The 25,989-nt window shown below is 50.8% G+C and overlaps 1 protein-coding gene across 1 annotated transcript in view; it reads left to right on the top strand.

Annotated features, from left to right (window-relative positions):
• PAPPA (pappalysin 1) overlaps positions 1 to 25,989 on the top strand; it is a 254,491-nt gene that overhangs the window by 177,501 nt on the left and 51,001 nt on the right. Inside the window, exons 14-17 of the mRNA XM_060014251.1 lie at positions 5,604 to 5,772; positions 8,009 to 8,192; positions 17,049 to 17,259; positions 17,853 to 18,024. Of these exons, the coding sequence (XP_059870234.1) occupies positions 5,604 to 5,772; positions 8,009 to 8,192; positions 17,049 to 17,259; positions 17,853 to 18,024 (736 nt within the window). The remainder of the gene's footprint in view (positions 1 to 5,603; positions 5,773 to 8,008; positions 8,193 to 17,048; positions 17,260 to 17,852; positions 18,025 to 25,989) is intronic.

The following is a 25,989-nucleotide window of genomic DNA, read 5'->3' as shown; positions in this document are numbered from 1 at the left end:
TTAAATATCACTCGTTATATTTCACCCTGAGAGGGCTTTTTCATCCCTGGCTCGCCAGGCTGTAAAAGTAAGTTAATTCTCAGAACCCAGGGAAACAATGTCGACGGAAAATGCAAATCCGTCAGACCCTCTCTGCAATGCTTTCTCCCCCTTAGCCAGTCACCAAGACCATCCCCGAGTTCACTGAGCCCAGCACTGGCTTCTTTGAATCCTTAATTAGCAGTTCCCGTGCCCGAAGTAAGCAGTAAGAAGTGTCTAACCTTGGAAGCAAGTCCATCGATGAGTATGTGCTGAGTTCTTTGCTCTGCTGTGGAAAAGCACTGAACTGGGGCACAACGTTCCAGGCCCTCCTCCTCTCTGGGCTTCAGTCTCCCCGCGTGTGAAATAACGATGGCGATGGGTCCGTGTTCTCTGTGGTTCCTTTCAGTTTGAACGGTCTGTGATTCTCAAGAACTAGGAGGGATGAGAGGGAAGAGGAAGGGACCCACACTGGCTTCATGGTCACCCCTGTCCCGTGAGGTATGGACAGAGGGAGCGAGTCACGGCCATCCGGGCAATGGGAGGTACAGTCCCACTTTGTCTGCCCCGAAGAGCCACACTCTGCCCACCAGGACCAGGCACGTCCAGTAGAGAAAAGGAGTTTTCATGGCGGCTCACTGATGAGCGTTTAGTCAGTGAGATGGAGTTAAGTGATGGAGATGCAGCCGTCTTGGAATTATCAAAGTCTATGTGTTCTCATTCCGAGGGGCTCTGAAATTATATATTACATATATTGTTTTGTGCTGACGCTAACCTGATCCCTGAAGGCTGCGAGGCTGGAAGAGATTCTTTGGTTCTGCGTCCCCATTTGAGGATGGGAAACCGAAGGTCCAGGTGGGGGAGGTGTTTCCCAGCGTTGCCCAGTGGGTTAGGATGCAGAACCCAGTGGCACTGGAATCCAGTTCGCAGGACTTGCAGGTCAAAGCTCTTCCCTTCTTATCAGAGGTGTCAAAAGAGCTGTGTCCCGGAGGCCAGACTAGGCCACAAACAACTTGTGTTTGTTTGGCCCTCGTTCGGCCTCTTCTTTAATTACTTGTAGCATTTAACTATCAGAAGAGTAAGTATTAAAGCCCACAGTTCTTCCTCCTCTTAAGCACATCAGAGGATTTGGAAACACCAGGCCCTGGGTCCCGCTCTGGCCGGCAGGTGGCCTCCCACTGGCCACACCCCTCTCAGCTCACCTGGCCATTCAGATGGTCAGCCGGACCCGCAGCTGCCGACCTCGCCTCCCAGGGCTGCCCCCACCACATCACCAGCTCGCGGTAGAAGAGCCTTTTCAGGTCCCTTCCCGCGGGAGCCTCGTTACTGGGCAGGAAAACGAGTCTCATCTTGATCATTCTCTCAGCCTCGCTACTCTAGCGGTCCCAAAGCTGGTGTACCACGAGCAGCTTTCCCCTCGTTTTCCGGTGTTGCGCGCTGTCCTTCTGGCTGTCCCCATCTGAGCAGCTCAGAATGATTTCTAAACAGTCTGCCTGTTATTACCTCCACAGCCCATGGCATGACTGCAGCTAAACAGGCACAGAAGTTAAGCCGTGGGTCAGGGGACAGAGCCAGGAGAGGAGCCCTCACCAGCCCTTTAACCCCTGGCCTTCTCTGTCCCCGTTATGCACGACCGGGGGCCCTTTCAGTGGACCGCGGGGGCAGCAGTTGGAGGACTGACTGTGGGATCACTTAAGGACCTACCTCTACATGGAACTTGAGTCTCTAAGTAAATGAATTAAATAGGTATAAGAAGAAAAGAAAATTCATAAGTATCTGATTATCTCTGCATGGGGAGAGGGGGTGTTTCCACCTTCACCCAGGTTGTGAGCATTTTTTTGGTAAGATTTACCTGTGTCCCTTCCCCCACTGGCCTCAGCCACTTTCCTCCCTTCTGAGGAAGGTCGTCTTTTTTCCCCTTCTTTTGTTATTTTTATTGACAGCCCGTCACTGGTATGAAATCCTCCCCCCACTTTTTTTTTTAATGAAGGCAGAGGCTTTTGTTTTGTTTTGTTTTCCTTGTTTTGATTTTTGTTTTTATGTTTCAGAAATGACAGAGCTGTGTCAGGGAGTTATTTGGGAGGGGCAGTTGGGGTAATGTTTATCATTTTTGGACAATGTGTTCACACAACCCTTTCCAACTAACGAACGGGACGGCAAAGGGAAGAGCAGGGACTTAGGGAGAGACAGGCAGATCCGTGCTGCAGTCCTGTCCATGCCGAGTGCCTTTGGACAAGCAATTTAAACTCGCTTAGTCTTAATCTCTTCTTCTCAAAAACGGGAACAATAATACTACCTCATGGAGTTATGGTGAGGACGCAGAGAAGATAATGAAGGTAAAACACAGCTGCCGATACCTGTTACTATTCCTTCCTTTTCCCCTTTCCTTCTTGTTCCTGTAGGCCAGGTTTAGACAAATGTGCTGAAAAAGCAGGGACTCCACATTCCCTAAGGTGTGTCTGGAGGACACTCGTCCTAAGAAACATGCCACGAAGAAAGGTTATCAGAGCTTGGAAAATGCTGCGCACACGAGTCCCTCCTGAAAACCCACCATGTGCAGTAGAACGTTCAAGGTTCTGAGAAGTCCTGCAATGAAGAAAACTGGTCTCATTGACCCAAAGCATTGACCTCCCCATTAGAGCATAGACCTGTTTGGTCAGGTAACTCATGTGACCAGTGAATGTTTTCCTTCATAGCAGAAAGAGCCAGAGGAGAGAGACCGCCTTCTCACGGAGCGTCATAGTTGCTACAGCATTTCTCATGCCTTGACCTTTCAGCTCTGCAAACACGCTGAGCTCCAACCTGTGCTGGACCTTTGCACGTGCCCTTCACTCTGCCTGGAATTCCTTCTGCCCCAAACCTTTGTATAGCTAATCGCTTCGTCTCATCCAGGTCTTAGTTCAGGTGTCCCCGAGGAGGCTTCCCCTGACCTCTGTGTGCGTGGTGTCCTGCCCACCCCTCCCCTAACAGTCACCCTCTATAATGTCACCTGGGTTTAGTGCCCTTACGGTATGCATCACTATCTAAAACAAGCTTATCGATTACTTTTTTTGGGCACATGTCCTCCCTCCTCAAATATACACGGTGACAGGACTCTTCCACGGTAGCCCGAGCGTCTAGAACAGTGTCTGCTGCGCAGCGAGAGCCCCAGGCAAGTGTGTTGAATGGATGAGCCAGTGGCTGACATGTCCCCTGGTTTTGACAGTCTTGAGAGGTGGATCATTTTATCACCTCCACTTGACAGAGGAGGAAACTGAGGCTCAGGGCGTTACATAACTTTCCAAGATCAAACAACTGATAAATGGCAGAGCTGGGGCTCCCCAATTTGCCCACTTGCTAAGCCCTAGGTTCTTTCCATTCTAGGAAACCACGTTTTCCAGTTTATCCTTTTCCTACAGAGAAGAACCTAATAAGCACAGAAGGAGGGAGGGTGCTGTTTTTACCCTAATGGCCCCTAGCCCAGAGAAGCCCAGAGCCATTGTCTTTCAAAAAGAGTTCCCAGAGCCCCCCTGGTGGTCATCAGATGGGAGCCCAGGGACCTCCTGGGAGTGCAGGGCGAGAACGGCCAAACTGTACGGTAAAGGTCAGAAGACTGGCTTGGAAGCTGGTAGCTTACAGAGTAAATCTATTTAAATTGGAACCATGTGGCTCTTTCCCCCAGCGCTTACACAACGTGAACAGATGCATTGTTTGGTGTCAAAGACCCTGCGTTGACTCCACAGCTACAGTCTCCACATGGAGCCCCGCAGAGGCTGTCAGGGGCAGGAGAAAGGGCGGAGAATCAGAACAGCTCAGCGAGTGTCACTTAATCCCACTCACCCTGCATTTCTGAAAGGGGAGGCGGTATGTGGAGACTGCAGAGCTCACGTCGGTGCGGGTCTGAGACCTGAAGCTATGGCTTGCCCTTGTCTGGGTATTTTAAAAGTGAATTTGTTTGTGATAAGTTTTAGAGATGTTAGCGCCTCACACCCGCCCCCGCACCGCCCACCCCACTTATCCCACTTTAATTCTTACCATACTTTTGAGCAGGGGATAGAGAGTGGGGCTGAGTAACCACGTTGCTGTAAAATCCTCTGGGGTATCCTGGAAACTGGCACCAAGAAAAAAGTTGGGAATTTCTTCTTAAGTTGGTTTGACCACCCACCACTCCTTGTGTCCTAGATAGAAACAGGAAAAAGAAGGCTTCGAGGCTCTGGATGGCAACCTAGCTGTCTGTGCCTACCATATGCCAGGCGTTGTGTTAGACAGAGTCAGAGGGGCAAGGTAGAGAGAACTGCCTCCCGGAAGCTTTCAGTGTTCAAAATCAACATGTCAACGTCTGCAAAGTGCTTAAGAGTTATTGCAAGACACTGCCACCATTTGTTTCTTGCTATTTAGGAAACAGCTATTTCGTGCAAGGCATTTTTATTGGCAGTGCGAAGTATACTGAAGTGAAACAGGCATTATCTCTACCCTCAGGGAAGTTCTAGTCCAGGTGTGAGGTGAGGTTAACAGCAAGGACTTTGGAGTCACACATCTGGATGGGAACTTAAACAAGTAACTTGATCTTGCCGGTCCCCGATTTTTCCAACTGTAAAATGAATAACACTTAGCTCATAGGGTTGCCGTGAGGGTGGGTGAGCTCACGTATATAAGCAGTCAGTGAATGGTCACTAATGTTATTAAGCATCTGCATGACGGTAGTACGAGGGGAAAGATCACCTAAGCACAGGCGTTTTATGTTTTTTCCGTTTCCTTAAGGGTTAGCACACATTCCGGCACGTGATGGGCACCCAGGACCTGTGTTTTCAATGCATGAAGCAAGAGACCAGGCTTTTAGAGAAAGGAGGGCCCAGTGCGGCAGGGGGAGCTTGCCTGGGACACGAGAACGCTTCCTGTAGAAACTTAGATGGAGCTCGGACTTGAAGATGAATGGCGTGATCTCTGCACAACTTTTCTAACAATTCATAAGTCACTTTACAGTTTATAAAAGACTTCTACTTTCAGTACCCCAGTTGAATCTCATGGACCTATAGGTTGGCCGAATTTGAGAGTACACTGAAGCTCAGAGAGGTGATGTACTTTGCCTAAGTTACACAGCTTCTAGGTAATAGAGCATAGATTTATTCATACCATTAGCTACCATTTATTGAGTGCTTTTATGTGCCAGGAATTCCACTCTCCTTTTGCTGAACTATCTGATTTAATTCTCACAGCGACCCTCGGAAGTGAGTCCTATTATAAAACATCAAGAGGCTTTCATTCAACTCAGTGCCTGGCAGATAAGAGACTCAAAGAATACTTGCCGTAATCATCATGATCCCCATTTTGTAGACGGAAAAACTGAGGTTCTGCAAGGTTTGAAGATTCATAACATATAAGGTTTTCAAGCTATAGGATTTGAACTCTGGTTTGTCTGTTTCCATAACTTGTGCTTTTAGCGATAAACTTTGACCACTGCCTCCAGAGTCTTGTTCACTCTCTGTGTCTCCAGTTTCAGCCTCCAGAGATTTGGAGAGGAAGCCCATGAGGTTTTGTCTTCCAGCTGGAGTGCAGTCGTCCTGCAAGAAAGCGCCCACTCACCCTCTTGTTTCTTTCCTCCTCAGCTGCGTGCACTTCGCATGTGAGGCCGCTGACTGCCCGAAGCTGGCTGTGGAGAACGCTTCTCTCAACTGCTCCAGCAGTGACCGCTACCACGGTGCCCAGTGCACTGTGAGCTGCCGGACGGGCTACGTGCTTCAGATACAGCGGGATGATGAGCTGATCAAAAGCCAGGTGTGCACAGGTGCCGGGCTCAGAGCTCCTCTCCAGCCCAGGAAAGGCTGAGCGGATGTGGAACCTGCTCTCTGCTGAATCCTTAGCACTTAAAGTACTGCTGCGCCATAGTAGATGCTCAATAAATAGGTGTGGATTGAATGAATGAGGGAGTCGATCTGGGATTTCTGAGACAGTGGTTCCTGTGCAGAGGAGCATACAACATGTACCAGAGTCCCCATATAGGTTGCAAATCTGGAAAACCATGGGCTGAGCATGAATTTTGGACTGAAACAGTCACAGTCAGAACTCTGCTACAGTCGAATGGGCTGCTTTCAGAAGAGGTGAACCCTCTGTCGATGAGGTGCTCATTCATTCATTCAAACATCTGCACTCCGGGAACCAGATACTATAGTAGGTGCTAGAGAAAAAAGGTCACTGAGATAAACCTAGTTCCTCCTCTCAAGGAGCTTAGTGACTAGTGACCACGAGCAGAAGATGAGTGAGTGATGGCCTCACAGTGTGCTAAACACTGTGAAGGGAAGTGCAGGGTGTTGTGGAAGCACAGGGGGAGTCAAGGAAAGCTCCCTGGAAGAAGCGACATGAAAACTGAGAGCTAGAGAGACAGACAGAGGGACGCGTGTTGTGGGGAGGGAAGGAGGCAGGCTCTAGGCACAGGCAGGAACGGTATGTGGATGCCCGTTGGTGAGAAGGAGCGCGCCACAGACAGAGGTTTCTTTTACTGAACTCACCCAAGCAGTGGGGCTGGAGGGCAAGCAAGGTGCGTCGGTGCAAGGCCCTGTTAGCTTGCTCAGAAGTTTGAGGGTCGTCTTTAGGGCAGCAGGGAGCTGTTGAAGGAAGTGGCGTGGTCAGATCATGGCGGATGAAGGGCCTTCCAGCGGCCCACCTGGGTGTGGCTTGGAGCCTGGCAGAAGACTGGCCGCAGGGAGAGCCATCGGGAAGTCATCAGAAGAGCGTGTGGAAGGGGGATGAGTCCCGCATGAGGGCAGTGGCAGCGGGTGGACTGGAGACGTCGCAGGACGTTGCTTCGGCCGGTGTGGCCGTGGGGTCTTGGGTGGGGGAGGGGAGCAGCAGTTAGTTAAGTCCTGAGATTTGGGGATTCCAGGTGCAGCCTCCTGGGGGGTCCTGCCAGCGGACTCCCACTTCGCGCTCCAGGTACACAGGGCACGTTCCTCGTTGCTGGGAACACCTGTTTGCACAGTCCCCGTGGGACCTCTGGGACCCTCAATTGCTTGTCTTAGACACCTGCTTCTGTGTGTCAGACACGGAAGGTCTGAAGTCCTGTGGAAACAATTAAGCTGGTTTGGGCAGTGAGGGACCTCTCCTCCCTTGGATGTGTGCTTAAGAGGGGTAAAGTGTCCCGTGCTTTTAAAATCCCAACTCAACGTTTGGCGTCCCCGATCCCCTGGGATTTGGCAGCTCCCCCCTTGAACGGAGGCCTCCATGCTGGCTGCCGATGCCGGTCCCTCCCGTGGCTCTGGAGCGTGGCCTCGCCCTTCCACCCCTAGCCCTGCCATCTTCTAGTTTGGGTCAAATCCCTGTCGACCCTTTCATTTTCTCAGGCTCGTTCCTTCTTCACGTCTCCCTCTTCCAGCTATTGAACCATCCCATCTCAGAGTAGGGAGTGGCTCTTAGAGCAATCCTTGGGTTCAACGCCAAAGGGACAACTCGAGGAAAGGGACCTGCCCACGATCTCATAGCACAAAGGACCAAATCCAGCTCTCCATTCTCCCCTGGCGATGCCCACTCTGTGCCAAGCAGTAGAGGATGAAACACACAGTCTCTTCCAGGGCCAAGAAAAGATACGAAGCTCAACAGCCAGCGTCCCACCGCTGTGCCGCGTTTCAGAGGCTATTTCGTGAGAGAAGTCGTCAGGCCCCGAGAGGTCTGAGTCTTAAGATTCTCAGCAACAGAATGGAAATAATGATCTGAGAGACTCCCCAGACAGCAGTGAAGAGCTGGGCTCAATTCCCTCTCATCCTTTTTCCAGCTGTGTAACTTGGAGCTAATCCCTTAATGTCTCTCAGCCTCAGTTTCTGCAGCTGTAAAGTGGGAACTGAAACACCTCCTTCAAACAGTTGTTGGCATCATGGAAAGGGAGCTAGAGTTAAACGCTAAACATTGATCTCTGGGCGCCTGGCAAGAGCCTGCACCGTAGCTTGGGGGAGAAGGGGGTTTCGCCACGTTTTGCGGGTTCCATCTGCCGTTCCTCACTGTGCCCGCCCCCGCCTTTCAGACAGGACCCAGTGTCACGGTGACCTGCACGGAGGGCAAGTGGAACAAGCAGGTGGTGTGTGAGCCAGTGGACTGCGGCGTCCCGGACCAGCACCACGTGTACGCTGCCTCGTTCTCCTGCCTCAAGGGCACCACGTTCGGCAGCACGTGCTCCTTCCAGTGCCGCCACCCAGCGCAGCTGAAAGGTACCGTCCTTCCTGCGGGAGGCCTGGAGGCTGCTCCCAGGTCCTCCAGCTGGGGCTCAAACACCAAGGGGCGGACAGGGTTTTATCTGTGCTTCTGATTCCTTTCTGCCCGTTGTGTTTATGTAGACTGCCTTGCTGCGCAGCTGAGGGGAAAGTGGAGTATGGATACATATGGCATCTGTAAGATCTTTCAAATCTTGCAAAAGAGGAAAGAGACAAGAAGGAAGGGAAGGAGGGTAGAAGGAAGGAAAAGATTCTAAGAAAGTAACATTTGGAACTGATGTGACTAGTTCACTGCGTAGGTTTAGGGCCCAGTAAGCCTAGGAGGTAAGTATTATTACTATTCTCGTTTTCACAGAGGAGGAGATCCAGGCTCAGAGAGGTGAAAGAACTTGTCCAAGATCATGCTGTTAGTGGGGGGCTCCTCCACCATGGGGCCCAGGGCTGTCTTCTTCCACAGGCCACTGCTTCTTCTTAGGAAGGGCTCAGAGGGGAGTGGTTCTGGGCGGAAAGTGCTTGCAGGGATCTTGTGGGCAACGTGCTAGGGGTATCGGGGTGAGTAAGACATAGTCTGGCAAACTGGAGAAGAGAACTTATGTTGGAAACGAGTGAGAGGCTGGCCTGGGTGACCTAGACTGTCAAGATGAAACGGGCTCTTTAAACTAGTCAGGAATAACTGATTATTGGAAAGGTGGTGAAACTGAGGTCCAGTGAGAGGAAGGAAGGACCTTGTACAGAATCGCAGAGCAAGTTAGCGGCGTTACCAGAACGACGCTCTTCGCTTCTCGTTGCGTATTGGATTTGGACATTATACTCAATTCTCACAGGTGCCAGGACTCTCTCCTTTGCTTGGTTTATCGGAGGAAACATTGCCCCTTTATCAGACACCCCAAATGATATCTCACTAAGCAGGTGTCCTACCTTGGGGTTCATCATTCCTTAGAGTGGGAATGAGTGGACTTCTGTGGAGTGGTGGCGGGGTTTGGAGGGAGGTGTGTAAATCCCCTTCAACTTAGATGTCATATTGCAAATTCATGAGTTTCAGGCATTTTGATGATTAGAGAAAGTCAATAGTGTCCCCAAATTTTCAAGGAAATATAGAACTTCAAAAGATTACCACACATAGTAAGACTCAATAAAGTGTATAGACCGAGTGGCTGGATAAATTGATGAAAGTAATACCATAAGAAATGTTTCTTTTAAGAAATGAGTGAAGGACCCGGCAGTCTCATACACTGCCCCAAAAGAAAAGCAGGAAACACTTCTGGGGTGCGTCCTTTAGGGCCCCTCATTTTTTTTTTACCCAAGAAGATTTGAATGTAAAATCATTTTATCTGAGCTGCTATAGAGATTGAGATCTGAGAGAGGTGAAGAGACCAGTGGAAACTGTAAACCCTCCGTCTTTCAGGTTACCTGAGCCCTTCCCTTGGCCCCCATTTGCCCAGAAGTGGGACCTGTTAATAACTCCAGACTAGGAAATCACACTTCACCTCTCAATCAGAGGCCCTTGGGAAAGGGAGGTGTATAAACTAGCATTGATTATTACAGCCCTCATTGTGGCTAATAATAATCCTTCATCAAAATGATTGAGGCCCTTCTGCCATTGCTCCTCCGCTTAACTCTGGTGGAGGGGGTGACCCTACCATGTAGACATGGCCCCAGGAGGACCGCCATTTTGATAGCTGTTGATACCCACTTTGCTCTTCCCTTGAAAACACAGGGCAGCATCTCGCCAGTGGCCACATTGACCCACCGGGACCCACTGGCACACCATGACCCTGGTTCCCAGCATCATCTGATGTTCAGATTCCAGGTTCTGATGCTTTGGCTTGGATCTTCTGGCAGCAAAAACTGGGCAGAGGTCCTTTTACCTCTCTCTCTTTTTTTTTGCGGTACGCGGGCTTCTCACCGTTGTGGCCTCTCCCGTTGCGGAGCACAGGCTCCGGACGCGCAGGCTCAGCGGCCATGGCTCACGGGCCCAGCCGCTCCGCGGCATGTGGGATCTTCCCGGACCGGGGCACGAACCCGCGTCCCCTGCATCGGCAGGCGGACTGTCAACCACTGCGCCACCAGCGAAGCCCTTACCTCTCTCTTGAGCTTGTTAATGATGCCTCCCTTCTTAAGCCAGAAGATAAAGAGGTGATCAAAACAAAATTTTACCACATTTCTTGTTGGCTTCCCTTTCCTCCCTTCGTTTTTCCTTTCCCTGCAGCGTGATTTAAGCAAAAAGAATGTGAGCTTTTGTCAGACAGACTGGGATTCCACGCCTGGTTCTGCCCCAGCTGTTTTTTTTTTTTTTTTTTTTTTTTTTTTTTTTTTTTTGCCCCAGCTGTTTGATCTTAGGAAAGCAATTTCACAGCCTTGAGCCTCAGTACTCTCATTTGTAAGATGGCTGTAAGGGCAGCCACGTTGAAGTGTCATGTTGAGAATTAAAAGAAATGGTGTGTACAAAATGCCAGGGCCCGAGAAAGCGCTTAGTAAATACTCATCTCCAGGGGGCACCCTTATGAGAATCCCTGGCTACCCTCTCGGCCCCTGACCCCTTTGTCCCACCGAGGCCTTAGTTCTGGGAGCTGTGGAGACGCGATCCATCCTCCATGCTCTTCTCAGGACCTGGAGGTTAGCGTTCTCAGTCAAACAGCCACCACCCAGGAGAAGCGCTGAGTGTGGCCCTAAAACTGCTCTAATGCAGGTAGCACCGCAAACTCCCTTGCCCCTTAGAATCCAGGTGTACACAAAATACCCTGCGAACTCACAGCCCTAGAATCACTCCCGCCAAGGTCCTTTATCAAACGACCACTAAAAGCACAGACCAAACCTACAGACATGCATGAGGGAAAAAATACTACTCTCAAGTTTTAAAAAAATAACATCAAAATCATAAATGTTTAATTAAATGGCTAAAATTGCAACGTTACTTCCATGACCTCGTCAGCCTCACCTCAACCACGTGGGGTGCCCTGGATATCAATTCTGGAGTGGGGCTTCTGAAGCAAGCATGTGCTCATCCTACAGAAATCTTTCTAGGGACTTCCCTGGCGGTCCAGTAGTTAAGACTCCGCGCTTCCACTGCAGGGGGCGTGTGTTCGATCCCTGGTGGGGGAACTAAGATCCCGCATGACGCATGACACGGCCAAAAAAACAAAATCTTTCTAAAAGGCCCACTGTCTGCTTCTGTCTAACCTCAGATTTCAACGCAGTCTATTCACTAGTTTGCAGAAGATACCTAATACCATCGAGCATCTTCTGATTTCTTTAGACTCTCCTGAAGATAGGGATGTGACGTGAGTGCCCACACCTGCAGTGTCCAGGCTCCCGCCCAACCTCCGCTCTGTTCCTCACCCTTTACCCTCTCCCTCAGCATCCTGTCCTGACCTCCCTTCCTCTAGGAATTTCACATCCTCTCTCAGGCAGAGACCCTTTCATCTTTCTCAGAAGCAGATAGCCAGCCCTGGAGGATTCCGCTTTATCCCAAGGGTCTCATTGGGGCATCTTCCTCATAAAAACAGGGTCACCCCCAAAGGGGAGTTCTCATACCACTCCTAAGAGAATGCTGCTGCCTTCCTCTTATCGTCCTCCTACTTTGGAGATAACAGGGTCTAGGATGTCACTGGGTCCAAAGCACCACGAGGTGTTGATGGTAAAGCGCTACTCAAACGCTTCCTGGGGCCTGAGGAGCGCTGTGGAGAAGAAACGTGTTCAGGATCACACAGCTGCTTAGGAAGCCGCCTTTAGATATGAGCAGTGGTAGGAATACAGACCAAGCAGCAGTTTTATCTCTTAGATAATTCTTCCTGTCTCCCTCACTCCCTCACCCCCACTCTACTCTGAACGGTCGCTCAAGCTTCAGAAGTCCAGCCTAGTCTTACTTCAGGGTTCTTAGCTGCTGCCCCAGAATCCCTTTGGCCTTTTCTAAACCATGCCCCTCAACCCAGAACTCCCATCAAACCCTGAAACAGAGGGCAGAGCTGGGAGAAGCCTAGAGGTCACCAAGGCCAATCATTTCATTGTGCAGTGCAGAAACTGAGGTCCAAGACACGAAGGCATTTATGCAAGGTCACTGGGGCCACAAGGTCACCCAGGGGTCCTGACCCTAGAAATGGTGCCCTCTTGCTAGGTGCGCCCCTTCCCACCAACCTGGTGAAATAATCCCACTTTTGCATTCCCCAGCCCCTCCTATATGGCAGGTGTCCAGCATTCCAGGCTCTTCGCTCCCTTTTCTTAGGACATTCTCCATCAATTATCCCTGTCTGTGACTGCATCTTAGCACATTCTTTTTCTTTGTGTCTAACATACGGGGCCTCTTGGTAAAGAAATTCGGAAGTGAGCGACACCGTTCTGGACAGCGGGGAGGGGGAGGGAGTGGTGAAATCTTACTCTATGACTAGTTTTGATTTTGGCGTACTCCACTCGTCCACAGTCCTGATTCCATGAGGTTTTCCCTGGACAGCAGCTCCTCTTTGGCCATGCTCTTGGGTGCAGGCTCTGTAGCGGGGTCGAGAGCACGCAGGGGTCAGACAGACCCGGAGTGAGCCCCAGCTGTAGTTTGAGCAGCTCACTTTCCCACTCAGGGACTCACTTTTCTCACCTACAAAATGGGATTAATGACAAACTGGGTTATTAGGAGGATCAAGGAGATGGCGCCAGTGATTCTTCCTAGGCCTGCCTCATAGACTCAATTACAGACAGCTATTGGTAGAATGCCTTTCAGACGTTTAGGGGGGGAAATGGACAATTTAATAATCAAAATGTGATCTGACTCACCCAGGCTGGAGCTGAGAGAGCCCAGTTTTCCTGAGCAAATGATGCTTTCTGGGACTGCCAAGCCCAGCTCGGATGTCCTCTTTAGCTCCTTGGGATTCCAGGAGCCTAGAAATGTGCTTTCAGGACTAAAATCGGCAGACGATTGCATGCTCCTCTTGGTAGCTCCATTTCTCCTGCCTCAGCTTCTCCCTGACTTTATGCAGCCCTGGCACTGGGTGAGGCCTCTTCTGTATTAGTCTCCCTTGTTCTTCTTCTTCTTCTTGCGCTGTCACTTCTGTCAAGGTCTGTTTCTTTTTTCTTTTTTTTTTTAATGAATTTATTTATTTATTTTTGGCTGCGTTGGGTCTTTGTTGCCGCACGCGGGCTTTCTCTAGTTGTGGCGAGCAGGGACTACTCTGTTGCAGTGTGCGGGCTTCTCATTGCGGTGGCTTCTCTTGTTGCGGAACACGGGCTCTAGGCGTGTGGGCTTCAGTCGTTGTTGCACACGGGTTCAGTAGTTGTGGCTCGCGGGCTCTAGATCACAGGCTCAGCAGTTGTGGCACACGGGCTTAGTTGCTCCGTGGCATGTGGGATCTTCCTGGATCAGGGATCGAACCCGTGTCCCCTGCATTGGCAGGCGGAGTCTTAACCACTGCGCCACCAGGGAAGTCCAAGGTCTGTTTCTTAACAGGAGCAATGAAGCCGAGTCTCCTCCCACTTCTACCTTTGGTGAATGCAGCCTCCTGAGTGCTGGTTTGTCCTTATCCTGGTCCAGCTAGCTGCATTTTTGTTTTCTTAATACAGTGGCCAATACCCTTCCACATCCTAAAATATTAGAGCTGGACAAGAATTTAAAGACGGCTTTGGTTTAGGGACAGAGAGGTTAGGCGACTTGTTCAAGGTCACACGTAGATTCATAATACCCCACGCATTTAACAAATGGCTACTGAGGGCTTACCATGCGCCTGCCACAGGGTAGGTTCTGGGAATAAAAGAATGAACAAGACCACGTCCCAGACCTTAGGATGTGGGCAGTGCCAACACTGTATACAAGGCATTAAGAAAACCAGACATGGGTCTCCTGGCATTTGCCCCCTTGTGTTCTACTCTAGGTTAATTTCAGTCTTAAAGTCACTCTCAAAGAAATGGGGTCTTCTAGATACTCTTTAAAATACAATAATAAAAACAGATCTATTTCTTTTGACAGTACATTTATAATTATTTTAATACTCACTAGAGATTGAAGTTTCCTTCGCCTGTAGACAGGCTGAGCAAGATTCATTTTCCTGACTTTAAAAGATGAACAAACAGAAGTACAGGGTCACATAACTTGCTGACATCAGCACTCTTCCCCTCAACCAGGGATTCCAGGCTCAGAAATGCCTTCACCTCGTGTCCTGAGTCATGTTCTCCCAGGAAACACAGGGAGAGGCATGAGAAGAGGAGGCATGGAAATGATAGAAGCGTCAGGATCCCTCCTAAAGCTGGTTACCTCTGGGGGCAGCTGGAGCTCAATCCCGCTGGGGAGGAGTGGGAGACAGGGTAGAACATTCCTCTGGAAACTGTCTTGTTAATGCCCCAGCTCCTTCACTGGTTGAGTGCTACGGCCGGGAGCACTGCCACCTCAGCGCTGTGAGCTTGCCCTGTGTGCAGCAGAGCCTCCCTGGTCAGAACAAAAGGCCTCCAGTGACAGATGGCTGCAGGTGCAGTATAGAGGTCAGAGCCAAGGGCATGGACAGCCGTGTCCTACCTACTTTCTTCAAAGCCCCAGGGTGGCTGCAGGGTGGCGGCCACAGCTAGGGCGTGGAAATGCTGATTCTGCACAGTTCAGTGCTTGCTGTGAGGTGGGGCATGTCCATGGTCCTGAATCACCGGTTCCTGCTTTAGCGTGCTTCTTCTTTTGACTGTGGTGCACGGCTAACTCCTATTTACCCTCTCCCAGAACGTATTTTCTGGTTTGCATTTTCTCTCTTGATTAACGTTTTGCGATTTTTATGTTAGCTTTTGCCACAAAGGAACCATGACTTCCGCTTTGCAATCTATGATTTGCATAGCTGGTAGGGTGTACTTTTAAAGCACCTCAGCCCTTTCTCCAGAGGTATTTGATCCTTCTTGGGAAATTTAGAGAGGGTGTGCTTCCCTTATCTTTTGTGACTGCCCCCCCCACTAAGTGCTTGCTAGGCCGGGGCTCTCCCAAACACTGCCCCCGTCACAGGGGCCAAGCGAAAAAGCACTTTATGGTCTCTGGTATCCTGGAGCCCTCTCTGCTTCTGTGGAAGCCAAATGAGTCATCCTTCCACACCCTTTTTTCTTTTTACTTGGTGTAGAAGTATCTGTAGTTTGCAGTGTCACAGTTCATCAACGTGGAATCCTGTGGGGCTTGCAGACCCTAAACAGTCTTGTACTCCCCAGATGACTCACACAGACACAGGAGGAGAAAGAAGAAAGTGAACGGGGAGAGAAGCAACAGAGGAGCCTACATACCCTCCCAGCTTTCTTCTTTTTCATGCTTTATTTCTCTCCATAGTGCTTCCCACCTTCTAGCCTACTAAATAGTTTGCTTTTTTAGGATATTTTAATGCGTTCCTCCCTATTCCACTACAACATAAGCTCCAAGAGGGCAGGGCTTGGGTTTTGTTTTGTTCACTGCGTTGTCCCAACGCAGACAAGAGTAGCTGGCACAGAGTAGGCACTAAATAGATGCTTATTGAATGAATGAAGGCTTCCATGCGACCCCTATGGTCCTTTCAGGTCTACTACTGAAGGCAGAGGTTAGGAGGGAGAGAGGGGGGAGGTGAGGAAGAAAAGAAGGGAGGGAAGGAGGGAGAGAAGAAGCAAATAAGGAATTTGACAGCACATTTTCTTTGGCAGCGCAGTTCGTAAATGTTGTTTCATCTGATCTTCTCATCACCCTGAAAGGCAGGAGCAATTGCTTTCTCTCTGTAGCTAGGAGACTTGGGGCTTGGCTCTCTCAGAATAGACCCTGAGAGCTCTGCTGAGCAAGTGTAGCCAACTTGCCATTAAAAACCACAAAATCAGCTTTAGACCCCACTTTAGTCTTTTTACTAACCAGGAGAACTTGGTCAAGTCACTTGTCTCTCTTAAGTCTCTGTTTCCAAATGGGAGTCATCCTACTAAGAGCACTGTGGTGAGAATAAATGAGATCGCATAGCAGAAGTACTCAGTACGTCGTAAATGATCAGTCTTGTTCCTGTCACCCCTCTCCAACTTCCAAATCCCGGAGCCTCCCATGTGATTCCAGTCCTCGTTGTCAACACCTTTCAAGAATAACGGGGAAGAGGAGAGTTTGGTTGAGAGATCCAAGTTTCAGGTCCATCTCTGATTGTCTTGGGGCGGTTTGGGGCAGGCTGTGCATCGATAATGTATGACCTGGCAGCGAACAGCCTGACTCCCCGTGTTTGACTTTTATGCGTAACGTTCCCCATCAGGCCAGCTTCCCGATGGCAGTCAGCACGTCTGCTGGAGCTGGCGCGGGCTACGGGGGACGTGCTCATCTCTCAGCCGCTTTGGCAAAGCTGCACTGAATACTGGGGCCTGAAAAGAAAGTCAAGCCTTCAGATACCACAACGCTCTTACTTCCAGGCATAGGGGGGGCTAGGACAAATACAGGGGTACAGGGCTCAGAGAGGGAGCGGCAGCTAGAGGTCACACAGCACACTGATCCCAGAGGTCGGAAATGATTCTGATAGGAGCTTGCTCTTCCAGTTAAGAGAGGGCAAGGGCCTTCATCTCTGGGCTCGAATGTCCATGGCAAAGGAGGGAGGATGGACTGAAGGATTATGGAGTTCTCTTTTCTATGCAGTATAAGAGGTTTCAGAATCAAGAGTTAGGAGCCTTGAATTTTAATGCACTGTCGACATGGGGTACGTCGCTCCCCAAGTTGCATCTCCTTTTTTTTTTTGTGGCAGCTCTTTCTCTCCCTAGATTCCTCAGTTGTAAGTGGAAGGGTCTGGAATTATATGTGAAAGATCCTCTGGTTCTTCAAGTTGGCTTCAGTCCAGGCAGTGCCTGAATTGCGCTATCAGACCACACTCCGCACCCCACCCCGACCCCACCCACCCCCCACTAACCCTGCCTTCCTGTGTCCTCCAGGCAACAACAGTCTCCTGACCTGCATGGAGGACGGGCTGTGGTCCTTCCCAGAGGCCCTGTGCGAGCTCCTGTGCCTGGCCCCACCCCCGGTGCCCAACGCAGACCTCCAGACAGCCCGCTGCCGGGAGAACAAGCACAAGGTGGGCTCTTTCTGCAAGTACAAGTGCAGACCTGGATACCACGTGCCCGGCTCCTCCCGGAAGTCAAAGAAGTAAGTGGGGCTGCAAAGGCAAACTCACACGTGCTTGGGGGGAGGAGAGCCAGGTCTGGCTGTCTGGTTAGAAGGAAGTGCTCACTTCTCTGCTAGAGACGGTACCCACCATTCCTCGCATTCTCTTTGGTGGGAATCTAGAAGGATATTGTTAACAGCTGCCTGCCGGCTGTGTGCCCTCAGGCAACTGACTTCACTTCTCTGGGCCTCTACTTTTCAGCAATAAGATGGGGATGATAATAACAGTTACCACATAAGATTGCTGTGAAAAATGAATGAGGATGTGTATGTAAAGTGCTTGCAAAGTGCCTGGTATATAGTAAATGGTGGGTACTGATACCGTCCTTGCGCCAGGATCCATCAGAGGAGACGGGCCAGCAGGGCTTGAATTTTATTTCAGTCCACAGGTAACTCTTGCTTGGCCCTGAGAAAGGAACGTTTACCTTAGCCCCTACCACCCAACAGGACAAGCAGGGAATCAGGAAGGGGAAAGGGAGACGTGAGGCTAGCCGGCTCCAGAGGAACGTGGGTGCAGAGCGTGGCTCCAGCCGTTTGGTCCCTGAGATGTCTCTTCTTTTATCTCTTCCTTGAAGACGGGCCTTCAAGACCCAGTGCACCCAAGATGGCAGCTGGCAGGAGGGCGCTTGTGTTCCGGTGACTTGTGACCCACCTCCACCGAAGTTCCACGGGCTCTACCAGTGCACTAATGGCTTCCAGTTCAACAGCGAGTGCAGGGTCAAGTGTGAAGATAGTGATGCCACCCAGGTGAGACTCCTTGAACTTGAGGTCTGTACTTAGGTCCCGCTCCTCTCTGCTTACCAAAGAGCGACCAGTGTTTTAAGAACCACGTCCTCGGGCTTCCCTGGTGGCGCAGTGGTTGAGAGTCCGCCTGCTGATGCAGGGGACACGGGTTTGTGCCCCGGTCTGGGAAGATCCCACATGCCGCGGAGCGGCTGGGCCCGTGAGCCATGGCCGCTGAGCCTGCGCATCCGGAGCCTGTGCTCCGCAATGGGAGGGGCCACAACAGTGAGAGGCCCGCGTACTGCAAAAAAAAAAAAAAAAAAAAAAAAAAAGAACATGTCCTCTAGGAGACTCTCTGTGGATGCCAGAATCGTATAATAGCAACATCAGCAACGCAGACGTAAGGGGCTGGGTTCTCGCCATCTTTCTTTGTAATCTCTCTGAGCCTCGTTGTCCTGCCTGTATCACTGCATTTTACTGGTTCAGAGATTCTTAGCTCTGAACCCCTATGAGAGAAATCACGTGTGGAATCCCAGTGTATGAAGTCAATCCGAGTTAAGGAATGACCAAGGCTGTTTGGCCAACTTTCTACCACCATCACCACTTATGTTGGTCCCTGAAATACTTAAACTCATGACTTTCACTGTCTTGAGACATCAGCTGACTCCTCAAGCATAAAGAGAAAGGGAACCATATTTAGACTAGATGTACAGCTTTGAGAATACTGTGGAAGAAGGAAGGACAGAGGGAGATGGGATTTCATCTCAATCCACATGTAACAGACAAAGTCCAGCACTCCTGCCGGCCCTGCGGAAGGAGTTCTGTGAATGCATTTTCCTTCCTCCTGACACATACACTCCACCCACTAAGATGGGTAGGGAATCAAGAGTGGGAAAGAGAATGATGAGCCAGCTGGCTCCAGAGAAGACCTAAGTCCACGAGGAGCTCCAACCCTGAGAGAACCAACCATTTAGGGTTGGCACCTCAAGCCCCGTGCCTCACAGGTGTGCAAGGCCAGGGTCCAGCCAACTGGGCCCCAGTGCACGTTTCTCCCCCGTCAGTCCTTAGTCTTTATTAGCATCTACCGCATACCAGACAGCATCAAAGCGGCATCCTCACCTCATCTCACTCCCACTCCCACATCCAGATAGCCACCACGTCCTCCCCGTTCTCTCTCTCAGTCAGCTTCTGAACTGTTCTCACCTGGCTCCAATGCCACCACCCTGACTCAGGCCACCAGCGTCACTCTCCGGGGCCGCCGTGCAGCTTCCTGACCATCTCCCTGCTTTCTCCTTGCCTCTCTCCAGTGTGTTGTTCGCATTTCAGCCAGAGTGGTTTGTTTAGAGCACAAATGTGATCGTAACAGTTCCCCTGCTCAAAGCCCTTTGTGAACCAGCGACCCCCATCTCCCTTAGGAGAAATCCCACCTGTGCATTCAGGACGTCTCCCCCATCACCAGTAAGACGGATCTCCCCTTCACCTGGGCATCCTCTGTGAAAAAGCCCCTGTCCCCTTTTCCAGCCACCTCCCTCCTAACCATCCTTCACCCTTCAGCCCAGGTAGCCCTCCTTCCAAGGACCTTTTCCTGACCCTTCCACTGTGGGCTCCATGCCCCTCCTAGGGGTCCCCCCATTCACAGCATCGACCACACTACACTGTAATTCATTTCACCTCCCCCCTCCCCCCGCCAGGTTCTGAAATGCCTGACCACAGCTTTAATCTTCCCTGTGTTTTCGCACTTGGGACAGTGCCAAGCACCTAATGGGTGCTCAGGAAGAGACAGGGCATGAGAGAGAGCTGCAGTGAACATCCAGGCCAGTCTCCTCATTTTCCAGACGAGAAAGCCACTCACCCACCCAAGGTGACATAGCTGGTGGCGGCTGAGTCAGAATCGGAACCCAGGTCCCCCCCAACTGTGGACAGACTGAATCCAATAGGCAGCACCTGAAACACTCAGGGATGTCTGTGCACCCGAGTCATCCCCATCCCCGGCTGCCAGGGAAGCGGAAGCCAGTGCTGAGAACAAGCAAAGGCCAGAGATTACCGTGGCCTCACGCAGCCGATGAACTTCCCTCTCTCTCCCTTACGTAAAACTGTTGCTAACAGTTACCAGAACTGCTGAGCCGAATAATATTCTGGCCGTGGTCACGTTATCAAACCGAAACCCAGTCTGCCTGCGGCCTGCCAAGTACCTTTCATGGCCAGTTTGTATTTAAAGGAGAGGAAAATGTAAATTTATCAGACGACTCAAGCAGTTCTGTTTGGCAACTGGCAGAGAGGCCAGACACAAAGGAGCAGAGGGTATTGCTTGCCGGCTAGAAGAATGAGGGAACGCATGCCAAATGGGCTCCTAATACAATTGACGTTTCTAGTTTGTACTGCAAATGAATTTCCTCTACCCTCAGACCAGGGGCCTGAGAGCCAAATCTAGTATTCACCTCAGATCCCCTCTTGCTGCCTGTAAGCACAGCTGAAACGTACGGCACAGAGTATCTTGAATCAAGCAGCTTGTGTGGAGCGAGAATTCTTTGCTTTCCAAACAAGTTCCAGATCCTGGCGAGAGAGGACAGGGACCGTTGCAGGGGAGGTTCACATACTCCTTCCCACGGCCACTAAAAGTACATTAGCAAATCAAACCTCGACTTCATTCATTCCTTGGGAGCCAGTATGATGCTGGATCTGGACTCTGAGTGTGAATCCTGGCTTTACCACTTGCTAGCTGGAGGACTTGGGCAAGTTGTTTAACTCTTTAAGCTTCAGTTTGCTCATTCATAAAATGGGGGAGGGGAAATAATACTACCTACCTTATAGTTTATTTGTGAGGGTTAAATGAGGTAATGAAAGTAAGGCATGCCTATGAGGAACCCCTGGAATTGTAGAGTGTACAACCTATGCCACCGTGCATGGCAGCCTTGGGGAAGGCACAGATGAACTAGCCTGCCTTTAAGGTCCCTTCTAGTGGAGAGATGCCACATGCATCATGATGTGCCACGTGGGCTCTTACAGAACCTGGAAACAAAGGCAATGGCTTGAAAGTCAGCCCTCTGTCGGCAGCTAGCCCCAGAAAGTCAGCCATCATGCATGAGGCCAGGATATAGGTTGGGGAGACCAATAGGAACCATAGGAACCTGACCTCTAGCTCACATAAACCTGTAGAATATATAGACTCTCTAGATGAGCGCCACCCTGGAGAACCTTCTGCTGTGATGGAAGTGTTCCATGTCTGTGCTGTGCAATATGGTGGCCTCCAGCCATGTGTGGCTATGGACCGCTTGAAATACAGCTAAGTGACTGAACAGCTAAATGTTACATTTTACTTAATTTTAAATCATTCAAATTTAAATGTAAACAGCCGCACTTGTATAGTGGCTGCCGTATTGAACAGTTCAGCTGTAGAATTTATAGTGTTATTATCCCTGTAAACCAAGACAGGGAACCTTAACAACAACAGCTTTTAAAAAAAATGTTTTTTAAGTATTTCCTGACTGCCAGCCTGAAGCCACAGATTTTCTCTCACTTTGACACCTCATAATAAACTTCTGAAAAAGAAGCGATGTGCCCATTTTGCAGATAAGGGAAGAAAGCCTGTGAAGCCAAGCTCTTGCCCACGGTTATGAGTCAGTAGGTGGCGATGACTGGCTCCAGGGCCCTGCTTTTCCCACTGTCTCCAGACATTTCCAGGGCAGGGTGTGGCAAAGGACAGGGATTCCATCTCCAGGCGACTGGAGAGAAGTGCTAATTGAGCATTTAATCTAACTCAGATGCCCCTGAGCTGTCCGCGGTGATAACAGAGAGAAGCACTGTGGGAGGCTTTGTGGGTGATTAGGGGAGTGGGCTGTCTTGGGATGGGGACAGGGTCTGTGGGAGATGCATGCACAGGGGCTGCAGCAGGAGAGGAAGAAGCTAAAGGTGCTTTCGGAACGAAGTAATGCACTCGGTGGTGGACTTTAGCAACACAGCGGGAGCCAGAGAGGAAGGGTGGGAGTGGAGCCAGGAATGCACCCAGGTCTTTGCACGGATCACAGAGGAAGGATGTAGAAGCCTTTCTGCCACTAGTGGTGTGCAGCTGGCCCTGCCTTTCTGGGTCTGCTCTGGACACAGCACAGCTCTCGCATGTATAATGCCTCCCAGAGCAGGGGCAGCTTCTAGTTTCAGGGTTGTCACATGCTTGCCCGAGAACGCAGGGCTTCCCAGAGGAAGTCAGAGACATCCCAGGCCCATGTGATGTTGGAGGTGGGCCAGACCTCAGAGATTTTCTACTGCAACACACTTACCTTATAGATGGGACCACTGGAGCCCAGAGAGGGGAAGCAACGTACCTCAAGTCACACAGCAAGTTATTGATACCAGCAGAGTCAGATCTGACACAGAGTCTCAGATCTCCTAACCAAGTCGTTGCACAAGCCACATTTTCTGCCCATCCTTACTCCTGGAGCTGCGTGTCTCCCCTGTATCTCACTGGGAGGAAGCAAAATGCATGTAAGGCCATTGACTGGACACATAGGCAAAGAGTGAACAGCAGCTGTGATTTATTGAGCATTTACTGCATTTCAGTCTGGGCTAAGTGCTTTACACAGACTACTTCATTTAAGCCCCACAGCATCTGGCACTACTGTCCCGTTTTGAAGATGAGGAAGATGGGGTTCAGTGAGGTCAAGTGGCTTGCCCACCTTCTACAACTAGGAAGTCCAGGTAGAACGGAGACTCCAGTTGCTAGGTCAGCCTGCCTCCAAAGTTTAACTGTTTATATCCTGCGCTGCACCCTGCGGTTCTGCCTGGCTCTGATGTTGCCATGTTTCTCTCTGCCATTATTTTGTTTTCATTCCTGCTAAGTAGCAAAGGTCTAGGTCTCCCTCTCCACTCATCCCCCAGCCTCTCCTCTCCACCTCCCCTCCCCTGCATTGTAGTAAAGCTCAGAGGCTTACAGGAAGAGGTCTGGCTCCGGCCCCGACGACCTGCGTGACTTGGGCCTGCTGCCTCCCTATTTTGGCGGCTGCCATCTCTAGAGTGTGGGTGACGCTGGGGCTGATTCTGAAGTTCCCTTGGAGACAGTGCAACAGGGTGGTTACGAGCTCAGCTCACCCTTAGAGAGCTCGATGTGTGTGTTAAGCTCTAAATGCTTCACGTAACCTAACTCACTTAATCCTCGCGGTGACTTTCTCAGGCCGTGAACTGCAGGCTTATTTAACAGTTGAGGAAACTGAGGCAGAGGGAAGTTAAGGAACTTCCCCAAGTGGGAAAGTTGCAGAGATGGGATTTGAACCTGGGCAGCTGGCTTAAGTCCATACTCTTAACCATTACACCAATACCATTTAAAAACTCATCTTTCACTTCCTAGCTGAGCCTCAGTTTCCAAATCTGTAAAAGGGACATAATTTCTACATTAACTACATCGTTAAAAGCATTTTTAAATGTGCGTAGAACGCTTGGCACATACTAGGTATCTGATACTGTGTTATATGCCTGCGGCTCTCTGTGGACCTGTGCAGCTGAAGAGGGGTCGAGAGAGCACAATATGCTCTTTTACAGATGGTTGCACAGGCACAGAGAGGCACAGTGCTTTGCTGAGGGACGCTCAGCCCCTGGTGAGAATTTTCCCCCTGGCATGCAGCCCTGTGCGTTTGGAGCCAAGTACACACAGTGAGTCCCCTGCCCGTGGTCTCTGGTCTTCCCAGATTGGGTCCTCAATGTCAGGTCATCTCTGATCAGACTAGACTCAACATCATGGATCTTACTCTTGAGGGTCCGCACCGGTTGGTAGGCAGCCCTGAGTGCACCAAGATCTATTCCCAAAGGGGGATTCGAACATCTGGAGAGGCTCCAGGAGGTCTGCCGTGCAGAGGGCACAGTAGGGGCAAAGGGATGGTGGTGGGAAGCAAGAGAGGTGTGCAGGAGAGACAGGTGACCCCAGACGAGCAGGAAGGACATGTGTGTAGCAAGAGATGGGGCTGGACATGCCGTCTGGGTTCCACTGTAGAAGCCTGCCCTGGACTGCCAGCCCTCAAGTAAGCCTTGTTTGAAAGTCCAGTCCAGAAGGATTCCGTCCTCTGTAAGGCCGATTTAGTCAGCAGCAGAAAGTGCTCGATGACCTGGGCAGGAGGGAGAGGGTCAAGAGGTAGCAAGACCAATAGCTTTATGCTCCCACCTTCTATAGTGGAGCCTCCCCAGTCTGAAATTCCCTGAGCAGATTCCAGTCAGTTCTAATACATTCTCTTTTGCAAACCGAGCTCTCCAGCCAGCTCTGGCCCACATAGTGCTGAGGTCTGCAGCCCTTCAGGGGCTGGAGGCCAAATGCATCATAGGCCCAGGCCAAGGCTCCAGGAAATTGGGGTCAATTTCCTACTCCCATGAGGGCCCAGCCGAATCACGGGGCCTGGGGCTCTGGGAGGGAGAGTCGGGGTTCTCTGAAGCCACATGAAGCTGCCTACACTTTCCCTGAGCTCACATGGAACCTCTGGGTGGACTCGGCAGTCATCCCACAGCTGCGTGCTCGGGATGGGCCACCCTTCTCCATGGCCACAGAGGCTTCCACCACAACTGGACCCTCCTCGTGCTGGTCCACGTGAGGCCCAGAGAGGGGCCCCCTTTCTCTCTAAATCCCCTCTCCTTGCAGCTGTTTTCTCAGACAGGGAAGCTTCAGCCTGCATCAACCCTTTCCAAGAGTTTATTTTTTCATGTGTGCACTCATTCATTTATTCCCATATTCGTTCATTTCTTCATCTCTTGATTCATGCATTCATTTCTCTTCTTGTGTTTTAAACAAATTCCTTCCATAACTGTCACCTGTTGACTCCATATCTTGTTAAACGGTTCTTGAGTGAGCAAAAATATTGAGTGACGAGTGAATGGACCAAAGGCCAGGACCCATTAAGTGTTGTGGAAGGCCCTGGGGATGCAGGGATGACTAAGGAGCTCATCGTCTAGGAGGGAGCAGTGGGGATAAAGAGGCAGTGGGTGTCAGAGACCTTCGGGTAGTGTTCTGTGCAGGACCGGGGTGGCGTTAGGACAGGATGGCTTGTGCCAGAAAAGGTCTGTGCCTGTGTTTGGGCAGGAGGGCAGGGGAGAGGGACAGAGCAGACAGGAGGAGAAGCACGGCCGTGTGACACCTCACGGGGTGCATTCAGGAATGCAGGCGACTGGTGGAGTTCAAGGTTAGCGGTGGTGCCGTGGGTAGCGGGGAGCTGGAGAATCAGGCAGAGTTAAGGCTCTGAGGGCTCTGGAGGCCAGACGCAGGGGCTTGAGTGACAGCTGAAGGGCATGGGAGCCATTCCGCAGACATCTTCATTGGCGGAGCGTGGTCAGCTGCTCTGGCCCCACGTAGAGTTTCTCTTCTCATCCTAAACGTGAAAGAGGGAGACGCTATACAGCTTGTTCTCACACAGGAGGCCCCACTGTGCAGAGACTACCCGTGGTTCTCCAGTTCCAAGGGGTAGAGTCCAGACTCCATAAGTGTCTGTTTAAGGCTCCACACCTTACCTGTCGTACCAGCTCTTCCCGACTCCCTCCCTCTCGAACTTGCACGTGCCCTTTGGCCTTGCACAGGCCCTTCCCTCCCTGTTCTGCCTGATTCCACACAGAATCTTGAAAACTCTTTTCCGTATGTCACCTCCTCTCAGAGGCCTTCCCAGCTTGCCCCTCACATCCGGTTACTCTCGCCCGGTGCACACAGCGCAGTCACTGAGCAGGGTCCTGAACCCAGAGTGGACACTAAGAAACGGTCTTTGGATTTAGGGGTGGTTCTGAAATTTCGACAAAGGTGGACACCTCCCGTTAGAATCTTAGATGTGCAAAGCGGTTTGGAGGAAGGACGACGTCTGCAGGCTGCACTTGCCCGTGACGTTGCAGAAGATTGAGAAATGGGAAATGTTGCCTATTTTAAAGAACCAGAGGGGAGGGCGCAGATGGAAGTATCCCCCCACCCACCCCCTTGGTGGCATTATTGCTGGAATGGAGGACGGGAAGGGGAAGGAGAGGAGGGAATCCCTGGAA

This window comes from Delphinus delphis, chromosome 6, assembly GCF_949987515.2.
Source record: "Delphinus delphis chromosome 6, mDelDel1.2, whole genome shotgun sequence".
NCBI lineage: Eukaryota > Metazoa > Chordata > Mammalia > Artiodactyla > Delphinidae > Delphinus > Delphinus delphis.
Note: the sequence above shows the minus strand (reverse complement) of the source record. Positions and strands in the feature narration are given on the sequence as shown.